Here is a 13,567-nt window from a genome sequence, read left to right on the forward strand (position 1 = left end):
CGTTTTAACAAACGAAAACGAACGCACAGAATACAAAAACCGAAAGTTCCGACATAAACAAATGCTTTATTTTAGTTTTCGTTGGTCGAATGTGCCTAACCTTAACTCTATTAGTCTAAGATTATTCTACATAGAGAGAAAAGATTCGACATAGAGAGAAATAATCGCTGCTAGAATTGGGTGGGGGAAGTAAAATAAAAATAATGATGATGATGATGAATGTTATTGGCTGATTGTAACCAGAGAGGAGGAGCAGTAAAATAGCTAGAACTAACTTGACAATTCAACATGAATGACGAAGATTTGACAAAGCATCGGAAAACATACAAACGTTGAATCTGTCATTGAAGGCTTATGGTGTCTGTTGATAGTTCTAAGAAGATTTGATAAGCAGCTAAACTGTACGACGCTGCAATCATACATTTCCGGTCAAATGCTCGGCCCATAGGCTATAGAAAAATTCTAATGTTGGTTGACTAGTAATAATAATTAATAAATATAATTATTACTAGTGTCATACAACATTAGAATTCTACTATAGCTTGTAGGCGGAACAATCGACCAGAAAAGTATGATTGCAGCGTCGTACAGTTTCGCTGCTCCGTCTAATCTTATTTGAACATTCGACAGACAGTCAGACACCATAAGCCTTCAATGACAGATTCAAACTTAATTCGTTCGGATTTTCGGACGAATGCAATTTCCAACCAAAAAACGAAATAAATAAAAACGAATTTCGGGAGTAAGTAAATACATTTATTTTTCGAACGAAAACGAAATTCCGAAACAAAATATTTCAGTGTGCACATGTCTATCATGTGGTACACAGATTAGTCCTGTAAATTTAACCGCTTGCCGACCAGCTGCCGCAGTTATACGGTGGCAGGTCGGCTCGGCTGCGCGAGATCATGTAGCTATACGTCATCTCGCAGTTCAGCCAATAGGGGCACGCGTGCCGCCCGCGCGCCCCTGATGCCGACGCGCGTGCCCGGCAGGCGCGATCACCGCCGGGCACCCGAAAACGATCGTTACAGAGCGAGAACCGGGAGCTGTGTGTGTAAACACTCTCCTGTCAGGGAGAGAAATGACTTATCGTCTGTTCATACAATGTATGAACAGCGATCTGTGATTTCCCCATGTCAGTCCCACCCCCTCTTCAGTTAGAACACACCCAGGGAACATAATTAACCCCTTCCTAGCCCCCTAGTTTTAACCCCTTCCCTGCCAGTGGCATTTTTATAGTAATCAATGCATTTTTATAGCACTGATCGCTATAAAAATGCCAATGGTCCCAAAAATGTGTTAAAAGTGTCCGAAGTGTCCGCCATAATGTCGCAGTACCGATAAAAATCGCTGATCGCCGCCATTACTAGTAAAAAAAAAAAATATTAATAAAAATGCCATAAAACTATCCCCTATTTTGTAAACGCTATAACTTTTGCACAAACCAATCAATAAACGCTTAAAAAAATATGTATCAGCCTAAACTGAGGAAAAAAAATGTTTTTTATATATTTTTGGGGGATATTTATTACAGCAAAAAGTAAATAGGCTGACTTCAGGTTTTGTTTGGAATCATTTAACCTAAGTGGATGCACAGTTTTCCTCTGAATCCTTTTCTTTGGACTTTCATCTGCTGATTCATTGGACATTATTGCTTTTGATTGTCATAATGTATATGACGTGATTTATTCTCTTTGATTTATTTCCAGCGCTACACTGTTTGTATATATGTTTCTTTTGACTTGGTATCAAGGTTTTAGTGTTTAGCTGCAGGACACCTTCAGGGATTATTGATATTACCCTCAGGGATTATCAACATATTTTTATTCCATTTTATCTATTTTACCAAGCGCAAATTTTCCCCTTTCCCCTTCCCTTCTATACACATTTTTCTGTTTGATATATTTTGTATTTGCAGCTGGTATATCCATAATGGATATTTTTGAATATAGGTCACAACTTGTTACCAACACTGTGGGGGTATTTGATGGTAACGATGACCCCAGAGATGATCTAACGGGTTGTTTCCTTAGATTAAAAAATCTCACCATTACTGAAACTCACACCAGATGGGACATAGCTTACTTTGAGGAATATGTTAAGGCAGATATGGTTCCCAGGAGTCTCTGATGGGATGTCAATTCCCAGAAGGATGATGGTGAGCCTGCAGAATGGTTTAAATATTTTAATGAAGCAGGCATAAATTTTTTGCAATTTTTGATAGCAAAAAATAAACGAAAACTCACTATGCTAGATTGTGAAATTAATGTCATCAGAGATAAACTTGTTCGGTTTAAATCTGAACCAGATTAGTCACACAGATCAGATGCATTAAAAGCTATCCTAATTAAAGAAGAAACAGAGCAAAAAATTAAGAAAAAAAGAAAGTACAATAGAGATTTAAAAGATTATAAGGATAAAATAGTTTTTAAATGGCAAGCTATTCCCGGCCCTGTCCCGGACAGCAATGCTGGCCCAGCTGCTCCCCAAAATTCCTTTCCTGAACAGAGGGGGTTACCACGAGATGATCATGTCAATCAACAAGTTTCCCATCCCCCACAAGAACATCCTCTTACCCCGAGGAGGGGCAGAAGAGGACCTCAACAAAGGAGAAGTAAAGGTAACTATAGGAACTTCATTCCTCGTTCGAATCACCATTCCCCTTTAGTCTGGCGTCACCAATCCGAACAACCAGATTTTCAGAGTCAGGCCGCCCTAATAACGGGGGTCATTACAATGTTGGTACAGGTAACAGATTTACACCTCTGCAGACAATTCGGGGTGGAAAAACATTGAATTCGAGTGGTAATCGCAATACATCTAGACCCCCTCAGGGGTTATAAACGGAGAATAACTCAGGGTGGGATTTTCGTCTTACCGCAGAAATCGGAACAAAAGAAATGGGGACGCAGGAGAGGGTGCAGAGGCGGGAGAAAACTTCACCGCAAAAAGACAGAGGAGAGTATAGACAATACAGGTATAATTAACCTCAGTACTCAACAACTTTCAAATGAGGAATTAACAATCCTGAACAAAGGTCTGAAGTTTGTCCCACCTCGGAATTTGGACAAATACTATACTCGCAAACTAAATGTCAAAAGATATATTTTGAGTATTCCCACTAGGCAACTTAATAGGGAATCCTCGGCCATTACACATTCCCGAATGGCTAACGCCTCCTTCAATCCTTCGAGCACTCAAGCTCCAAATCTTAATGTATTTAGAGACCTATTAATAAAGGATCTAGATAAACTTAATATCCAACCTGTACAGGCTCAACATGACCTGAAACTAGGCATGGAATCCCTGTGTAACAGGAAAGATATTATCATGTGTCCGGTGGACAAAGGAGGTGCTATTGTCATGGTAGACAAGACCTCCTATCTTTCAGAAATGACAAGAATTTTGTCTGATACTGAGACTTACTCTATCCTCGCCATGGACCCCATAATACAATTCAAACGCGAGTTAAAGTCACTAATCACCAAAGGATATGATATGGGCATTTTAAATAAAAAGGAAAAAGATCATCAAGTTCCTTTGGCACCAAGATTGTCAGTGATGTACATATTGCCCAAGGTGCATAAGACTCTGGTGAATCCTCCTGGAAGACCCATCATCAGTGGTATAGATTCTATAACATCTAGAATTGGCAAGTATGTGGATCATTATTTGCAACCACTGGTGATGGGCACTCCTTCTTTCTTGAAAGATACGAAACATGTGATCAACACACTCTGTAATATTGAGTGGAAAACATCATGTGTTGATCACAGCAGACGTTGCTTCTCTTTATACGTCCATATCACACCACTTAGGACATGAAGCAGTACAATTCTTTCTTTCTCGTGATTCCAATCTGTCCATAACACATAGTAATTTTGTGATGGAACTATTGGACTTCGCAATGAAACATAACCATTTTTGGCATAATGGCACCCATTACCTGCAAACAAGGGGCGTGGCTATGGGGGCTAAATTTGCCCCCAGTATGGCCAACCTATTCATGTCAAAATGGGAGGAGGACATAGTCTTTCGAGATAGATCATCTAGCCTTATATTATGGAAAAGGTTTATAGACGATATTGTGTGCGTCTGGGATGGTGATGTTGAATCTGCAGATGCTTTTATCTAATTTTTAAACCTAAATGACAGAGGGATTGTTTTGACTCATGAGCGAAGCCCTATCCGTATCAATTTTCTGGATCTCGACATTCGCATTGAAGAGGGTAAAATTATTACATTTACATTTTTTCAAGCCGACAGACAGGAAGGGTTATATACCACTTGACTCGTGTCATCACCGCTCCTGGCAGTCGGCAGTACCCAAAGGTAAATTTTTGCGCCTAGGGCGAAATTGCACAAACCTTTTGGACTTCGAGCAAAGAGGGGACAGTGGGACTTTAAATGAAGCAGTTCACAGGCGGGGAGAAAGGATGAAAATAATCAAGTTTAATGAATGTATACAATACCAATGTATTAATGTATGAAAGGTGACATGTGTCAGTGCACACAAAATCAACCTACATGGACATATACATATAATAAACATAAATCATTAAACAGTAAAAAAGATTATAATCATGACTAAAAACAGGTGTACATTCAGCAGCACATGACAACATGATGTACAGGTGTAAATCATAAATCACAGACAGTATGTCAATTCAGGTACTTACAATGTATATCACATCAGGGTGAATCCTAACTGGACCTACTCTCCTCCTTTAGTTACCTACTTACTACCTTCATTACCCTTGGCTGTGATGTGGAGATGGGTGGCCTGTACTCCGGAGGTGATGCCGGTATGCTTTCGTGCTGTGCTGGTTTCCTCGCCGTCCCAGCTCCTGGGAGAGACATATCCCCCCTGGCCCATTTTTCCATACTGCACCCTGATGTGATATACATTGTAAGTACCTGAATTGACATACTGTCCGTTCTAGTGCACCTGGCCAATACTTTGACACAATCATACCTTAACATTTCAGATACTCCTAGCATCCGCCCCTGAGAAAGTGTTTTTACAGAAACACAGAAACGTGTCGGGCACTAAAGATGCAGTTACCTGTCCCAACAAGACGATACCCATCTATACCTGCTATGATTTACACCGGTACATCATGTTGTCATGTGCTGCTGAATGTACACCTGTTTTTATTCATGATTATAATCTTTTTTACTGTTTAATGATTTCTGTTTATTATATGTATATGTCCATGTAGGTTGATTTTGTGTGCACTGACACATGTCACCTTTCATACATTAATACATTGGTATTTTATACATTCATTAAACTTGATTATTTTCATCCTTTCTCCCCGCCTGTGAACTGCTTCATTTAACGTCCCACTGTCCCCTCTTTGCTCGCTATAACTGGGATGGAGGCACTTTCCCATGCCTCATTTAAAGTCCCACCAATCTCCTTTTGTCAAACCTTTTGGACTTCCATAGAGAAGCTGAAATTCTACGCTCTAGATTTTTAGCAAAAGGCTATGATGGGGCCAGCCTTGATCTCACCAAAAAGAGGTGGGGACAAGAAATCGTCACACACTCCTCTCTGAGAGACCACCCGAAAGGGACACCAGGGAGGATTTCGGATTGGCCTTTCTGACGACCTTTTCCAGCCAACATTGGGCCATTAAACGCATTATTAAGAAACACTGGCCGGTAATTAAACATTATAAAATATTGGGTCCACTTTTGTCAGAAAACCCCAGAGTCCTATTTAGGGGTGCTCCAAATCTAAGACACTCGGTTGCACCAAATGTACTGGACCCACCTACACGCCCTTTGTTTTTTGGGGATTTTAAAGGTTTTTATCTCTGCAATATTAATGCCCTTCGGGGTAGGAGATTTACAGACTTTACTTCCACTAAGACAGGTGTCACGTATCCGATCAAATCCTTTATCACTTGCAGCACGAAATGCGCTGTATACTTATTAAGGTGCCCCTGTGGGCTTGAATATGTTGGCTGCACAGTCTGTAAACTTCAGGTTAAATGGTGCAAGCATATTTCCAATATCATAGCTGGTTTTGACAAACACTATGATTTGAAACACAATAGAGACCCAACTGGGACGGTGTTCATAGCCCTGGAGAAATATATGCCTCATTGGCGCGGACGCAATGGTAAAAGGACAATTTCTAGGGCGGAAACTGGCTGGATCCAAAGACTTGAATGTCACGTCCCGGGAGGTCTTAATGTGGAGTGGGACATCAACTGCTTTATAAATAATGGTTGATGTCCCTTCCCATTAATGATGGCTTCATGTCCTCTTTCCATATCTTTTTTAGAGAAAATCTTTTTCCTATGATAGTCTTTTCGTAGGGGTTATTCCTCCTATAGGAACTTTCTCTAGAAGGTGATAATCTCTAAATTACAACCACTACATTTTTTGTATTTTTTGTATTTTTGCAATATACATTCCAAAATGCTGAGCTTGCTCTCATGTATTGTTGAATATATGAATTTTTATTTTGTTAGCTCGTAAGGGTTTTTAACAGTGATAATATTAAGGAAGGAGCATGGTGATGTTATTTGCAATGTTGTACACTGCTTCTGTTGTGTTTATGAGCATTCTGACAATTGTCCACAAGATGTCACTGTGTTTTTTTACTAATATACATCCTTTTAATTGCTGCACTGTGTTACCTATTCACCAGATGTCGCTGATGATCCCGATAATTTTCGGCTCTCCGTGTACACCTGTTTTTAGCTCTGTGGTGGCCCCGCTGTTGAACCAATGGCTATATTCCGTTGTTGTTCAGGATGGTATAAGAGGCGCGTGCGAGTGTTGTTCCCATAGGCGGCCTGATGCCAAACGGAGCTACTATCTGATTTTATTTCCTTGCAAGGACATTTATTATCTCTTGCTGAATACGAGAGTTTGTATTTTTATTGCCACCAATAAATCCTTTAACCTTTTAAAAACGCCTGCACTATGGAACTCTTTTTTTGTTTCTTTTCCATTGCAGCATATTCATCCCCACTTTGAGTGTGTATCTCATTACCACACACATACACCTGTGGCACTCCTGAAAACACCTGTGAGCTGTGGTTTGGAGCCAGTAAAGGCTTGGGAGATGGAGGATCTTTTCAGCTGACCTGCAGGATAACCTCATCTTAAAGGCTTGTTTGACCCCCCTGAGAAGGGTGGTCACAGGCTTTTTGGTAAGCCTTTAATTTTACTACTAGGTGATGGGCTGACTTCAGGTTTTGTTTGGAATCATTTAACCTACACTGGATGCACAGTTTTCCTCTGAATCCTTTTCTTTGGACTTTTATCTGCTGAATAATTGGACTTATTGTTGTTTGTTTTTTTCACTGAACATTAACCATTATATTCAATATATGCCCTCAGCATATATCTTCTGATCCTCACATCATTGTTTTTAATTTTCATAATGTAGGACTATTGATTTATTCACTTTGATTTATTTCCAGCGCTACACTGTTTGTATATATAAAAAGTAAAAAATATTATTTGTTTTCAAAATTGTCGCTCTAGTTTTGTTTATAGCGCAAAAACTAAAAACCGCAGAGGTGATAAAATACCACCAAAAGAAACCTCTATTTGTGGGAAAAAAAGGACGCCAATTTTGTTTTGGAGCCACGTTGCACGACCGCGCAATTGTCAGTTAAAGCGACGCAGTGCTGAATCTCAAAAAGTGGCCCGGTCATTGACCAGCAATATGGTCCGGGGCTGAAGTGGTTAAGAAGGTAATCCTAACCACAACTCGTTATGTGTATAGTGGGGTTCACCGCTCCAGGGAAATACCAAGTGCAATTGTGGATAAGTCCAGGTAGATGTGGGTGCTGGCAATGCACTAAGTAATGGAAAGTAGCAAAGGACGGATGGACGGCCGCACACCAAAAAACTCTTGAGTTGTCTTTATTGAAGGAACATGAGCAAACACCGCAAATACACAGCAGGAATCAAAAACAGCCGACGCGTTTCACACTTGGTTAGTGCTTATTCATGGTCTTGAATAAGCACTAACCAAGTGTGAAAGGCGTCGGCTGTTTTTGATTCCTGCTGTGTATTTGCAGTGTTTGCTTATGTTCCTTCAATAAAGACAACTCAAGAGTTTTTTTGGTGTGCGGACGTCCATCCGTCCTTTGCTACTTTCCATTTCTTTATGTGTATAAAAGACACCTGCACACAGAATCCACTCCACTCATTCTTCCATTCCAACCTCATCATCATGGCAAGACCAAAGAGTTGTCAAAGGATGTCAAGGACAAGATTGTACTTGGCTGGAATGGGCTACAATACCATCATCAAGAAGCTTGGTGAGAAGAAGACAACTGTTGGAGCAACTTATGGGGTAAGGATGATCATGAGAAAAGTGAGGGATCAACCCACAACTACACAGGGGGAGTGTCATGGATATGTAGTAATGTCTGGCAGCTTACCTTCCTCTCCATGTGTTCACCTTAGAGGCCAGACACCCTCACCTGGCTGCTTTTATCATCTCTCCTCTCTGTATGGCTCCACCCCAGGCCATATCAGGAGCTCTATATTAACCAGTGCATTGCAGGTCTGCCTTGCTGATCAACATTGTTTGTTAAGCATTGTGTTCCTGCTTGCCGTGTGCTACATTTATCTCTGTGTACCGATCTTGGCTTGTCCCTGACTATTTCTGTTTGCTTGTGACCCTGACCATTGGCCTGTCTTTTGTTTATCCTTGTCTGCTTGTTGCCCTGACCTTGGCTTACCCCTCACTATCTCTTGTATCCCGAGTGGCTGCTTCCCCTCTCTCCTCTATGCCCTGCCTTCCATATCCACTCTGTGTTCCATCCGCAGCAGTCTGCCATAGGGTTCACTACCTTGTGGTGCACTCCTGACTCCAAAGGGGTACATCTGTCATCTGGCCACAGGTGACTTGACAGGGAGCTTATGAATGATCTTGAGGCAGTTGGGACCACAGTCACCAAACAAACCATTGGTAACACAATACGCCCCCATGAATTGAAATCCTGCCGTGCCCACAAGGTTTCCCCTCCTGAAGAAGGCACATGTACAGGCCCATCTGAAGTTTGCCAATGAACATCTAAATGATTCAGAGAAGGATTGGGAGAAAGTGCTGTGGTCAGATGAGAAACCAAATGAGCTCTTTGGCATTAACTTGACTACCTGTGTTTGGAGGAAGAAAAATGCTGACTATGACCCTAAAAACACCATCCCTACAGTCAAGCATGGAGGTGAAAATATTAGGTGTTAAGACCTGCAGTGGTTATGGTACTGCGGCCTTCTTTCCATTCCTCAATAGCTGAGCATAAGTGATTATTGCTACCATAGGAGGTAGAGGGATAGTGGAGATGAATGCAGTTTCCAGGATGGTTCTTCCCAATGGTTAGAATATTCCCCCAAACATGAGCCAAGACTTCATGAAGGGTGTACCAGGCATAGAACAGCTTTATTGAGAAGGCAGGCTCTTATATACACCAAAAGTATACTTGCAGTAATCAAATAGACAATGACACACTCCACCCACAACATCATACAATGGGTACTAACGAGTCTCCAATACACATCCTTTAGGAGACAGACATACTGTCTCCGAGATAATCTACATGAGCTAATTACTAATCATTTACCCAGACAAGGTGACTCAGAGATAAGCTCTTCTTACCTGCTATACAATACACATTTATCATCAATATAAATTCACACAATACAGTGTTAATTAGCATCACACAATGAAAGGTTCTTGAGAGCCAGACTAAGGTTCATTTACATGACAGTAGCAGACGGCATTAAACACCTTAACAGTCTGTGTTCCCACATTGAATGAATCACTCTTTCTACTGACCGGTTGGGTTTAGAATCAACAACCTGTAATATTTCAAGATATCCTGGAATACATTGTGAATTATCATTACTGTCCCATCTCCTGTAATCCAAGATATAATTTCTCAGTCATCCTATGCCCCTAGTGGACATAGGATGACTTTAGACACAAGAGTCATCGGTGAAGCTGAAACAGGAGTACCCCACACCCGTCCTCTCTCTGCCTGGGAGATATTGAGATCAGTTAAGGAATAAACCAATTATCTCCGGGCAGAGATCACACAATTTTCCCAAAAGTTGGAACACCCCTTTCCACACAAGGTATCCCTACAATTACATATCCCCTGATGGCCCCGATCTGGGGGACCAACATATCCAAATTTCACCCTGATCGGTCCAGGGATTCTTAAAAAAGAACCTATGAGAAAATACTGAATAAAGTCTATTTTCTTCACATTATGCTTTGGGGGTTTCTCTGTTAAAGGTACCAGCTAACTTTGCCGCATTGAGGCATTTGCACCTTCTTCCCTCTGAAGATGGGTTGTGGATAGGTCTTCCAGAATGGAAATGACACAAAACATACTGCCAATGCAAGAAAAAGTGGCGCAAGAAGAAGCACACTAGCCAATCTGCAGACATTAATCCTATAGAAAATGTATGGAAGGATATGAAACTTCGAGTTACCAAGCGTCAGCCAAGAAACCTTAAGGATTTAGAGACGATATGTAAAGAAGAGTGGACCAAAATCCCTCCTGAGATGTGTGCAAACCTGGTAACCAACTACAAAAAACGTCTTATTTCTGTGCTTGCTAGCAAGGGTTCATGGGTTTATCCACCAAGTACTGTCATGTTTTGCTTGGGGATACTTATTTTACTCACTGAACTGTAACTCAATTTATAACATTTGTATTGTGTGTTTTTTCAGGATTTTTTTTAGCTAATATTCTGTCTCTATCATTTAAAATACACCTATGGTAAAAATTATAGACCCTTAATTTTTTTGTAAGTGGGCAAACTTACAAAATCTGCTGTCCCTTCAAAATAACTCAACACACAGCCATTCATGTCTAAACCACTGGCAACAAAAGTCAGTACACCCCTAAGTGAAACTGTCCAAATTGGGCCCAAATATTTTGTGTGGCCACCATTATTTTCGGCATGGAGTTCATCAAAGCCTCACAGGTTACCAATGGAGTCCTCTTACACTCCTCAATGATGACATCACAAAGCAGATGGATGTTAGAGACCTTGCACTCCTCCACCTTCCATTTGAGGATGCCCCACAGATGCTCAATACGGTTTAGGTCTGGAGACATGCTTAGCTAGTCCATCACCTTTACCCTCAGCTTCTTTAGCAAGCCAGCTGTCGTCTTTGAGGTGTGTTTGGGGTCATTTTAATGTTAAAAATACTGCCTTGCGGCTCAGTCTCTGAAGGGAGGGGGATCATGCTCTTCTTCAGTATGTCACAGTACATGTTGACATTCATGGTTTCCTCAATGAACTGTAGCTCCCCAGTGTCGGCAGTACTCACGCAGCCCCAGACCATGACACTCCCACCACCATGCTTGACTGTAGGCAAGACACACTTGTCTCTGTACTCCTCACTTGGTTGCCACCACACACGCTTGACATCATCTGAACCAAATACGTTTATCTTGGTCTCATCAGACCACAGGACATGTTTCCAGTAATCCATTTCCTTGGTCTGCTTGTCTTCAGCAAACTGTTTGCGGGCTTTATTGTGCATTATCTTTAGAAGAGGCTTCCGTCTGGGACAAGAGCCACGCAGACCAATTTGATGCAGTGTGCTGCTTATGGTTTGAGCACTGACAGGCGGACCCCCACCCCTTCAACCTCTGCAGTAATGCTGGCAGCACTCATACGTCTATTTCCAAAGACAACCTCTGGATATGGCCTTGAGCACGTGCACTCAACTTCTTTGGTCGACCATGGCAAGGTCTTTTCTAAGTGTGACCTGTCCTGTTAAACCGCTGTATGGTCTTGGCCACCATGATGCAGCTCAGTTTCAGGACCTTGGCAATCTTCTTATAGCCTAGACCATGGTTATGTAGAGCAACAATTATTTTTTTCAGATCCTCGGGGAGTTCTTTGCCATGAGGTGCCATGTTGAACTTTCAGTGACCAGTTTGAGAGAGTGAGAGCGATAACACCAAATTTAACACACCTGCTCCCCATTCACATCTGAGACCCTGCAACACTAATGAGTCACATGACACCTGGAAGGGAAAATTGGTAATTGGGTCCAATTTTGCCTTTTTTTACATTTTCACTACTCACTTTTGTTGCCAGCGGTTTAGACATTAATGGCTGTGTGTTGTTATTTTGAGGGGACAGCAAATTTACACTGTTATACAAGCTGTACACTCACTACTTTACATTGTAGCAAAGTGTAATTTCTTTCAGTGTTGTCACATGAAAAGATATAATAAAATATTTACAAAATTGTGAGGGGTGTACTCACCCTTGTGAGATACTGTACATCAAGAACAAGATACTTACCTTTTCTGAGGTTCTTTCACAGTAAATTTGAGGCTTTTGAGACTGGGCCGGTGGCTGTGGAGGAAACACTGGTGATACCTTAGGCTTCTGAGACTGTGCTGGGGGCAAAGGAGGGTACTCCGCAGTGTCAAAACTCCCCTAGAGAAATGAAAAGATAACTTAATGATGTAGCATTTTGCGTATTTACTTTCTGACTATAAACTGTTAGCACAGTTGAGAATGAAAAATAATATGAAAAATAATACATAGGTGGAAAAAACACATTACAATCGCCAAGAGAATATGCTGACAATGAGGTTGGTTAATGCTTTCCAGAAAATGAGTCAATAATAAAAATATATGTGTATTATCTGAACAATAAAAAACTGTCTCATATTGAATACAACAATTGATAAACATACAATATATATATATATATATATATATATATATATATATATATATATATATATATATATATATATATATATATATATATATATATATATATATATATTGTATGTTTATCAATTGTTGTATTCAATATGAGACAGTTTTTTATTGTTCAGATAATACACATATATTTTTATTATTGACTCATTTTCTGGCCACATTGAACATGCTTCCTTTAAAGTCCCAACTTGCTGCTTATTTACATTGCTGCTTCCCCCCGTTTTTTATTTATAATTATTAATTTGTTACGTTCCTTTAGATGCATTCGTTATTCTTTGGATACATTTGTATTCGTTACGGTTACTAACAGCCAAATTTAAAAAGGAAATTCCAATACCTATAATTTAATCGTTAGTAACAGTTATTATTAGTTAGTTATTATTTCAGATTTTTACATTTTCGGGTTTTCAGATTTTCGTTCTTTTGAATTTTTGGATTTTCATTCTTATTTTCTTAATTTTCGAAATTCACGAATTTTCAGAAAAATTTGTTAAATGGGTTTTCATTAATTAGAATTTTTCCAAACTAACGAATTTGTCAAATTTCGACGAAAAACGAATTCGGAACTAAACTAATTGCACATTTCTAATGCTTTGCGTCTACGGCGTGAGAACAGCCTTGTCTGGCTGTTATTTAACAGTTTGGGTGGGAGGTCGGGGAGGCTAAAACCGCAGCCCAGCCACCTGTTTTTACCATCCCTGACTGCCCATCTGAAAGAGACCTAACACTAAAGAATCGACCTTGCCAGCAAAGGAGCGACACCTTCAGCGGCGGCCGGTCCATATGGAGCGCAGGGGCACCGCCTTCCTAATCTCCA

General features: G+C 40.5%; 1 protein-coding gene across 4 annotated transcripts in view; it reads right to left on the bottom strand.

Annotated features, from left to right (window-relative positions):
* The window catches only part of LOC120933098 (zinc metalloproteinase-disintegrin-like batroxstatin-2), a 130,496-nt gene that overhangs the window by 13,932 nt on the left and 102,997 nt on the right, over nt 1-13,567 (bottom strand). For all 4 annotated transcript variants that reach the window (XM_040346095.1, XM_040346096.1, XM_040346094.1 and 1 more), the window contains one exon: nt 12,319-12,456. In XM_040346095.1, coding sequence (XP_040202029.1) covers nt 12,319-12,456 — 138 coding nt within the window. The remainder of the gene's footprint in view (nt 1-12,318; nt 12,457-13,567) is intronic.

Source organism: Rana temporaria, chromosome 3 (assembly GCF_905171775.1).
Source record: "Rana temporaria chromosome 3, aRanTem1.1, whole genome shotgun sequence".
Lineage (NCBI taxonomy): Eukaryota > Metazoa > Chordata > Amphibia > Anura > Ranidae > Rana > Rana temporaria.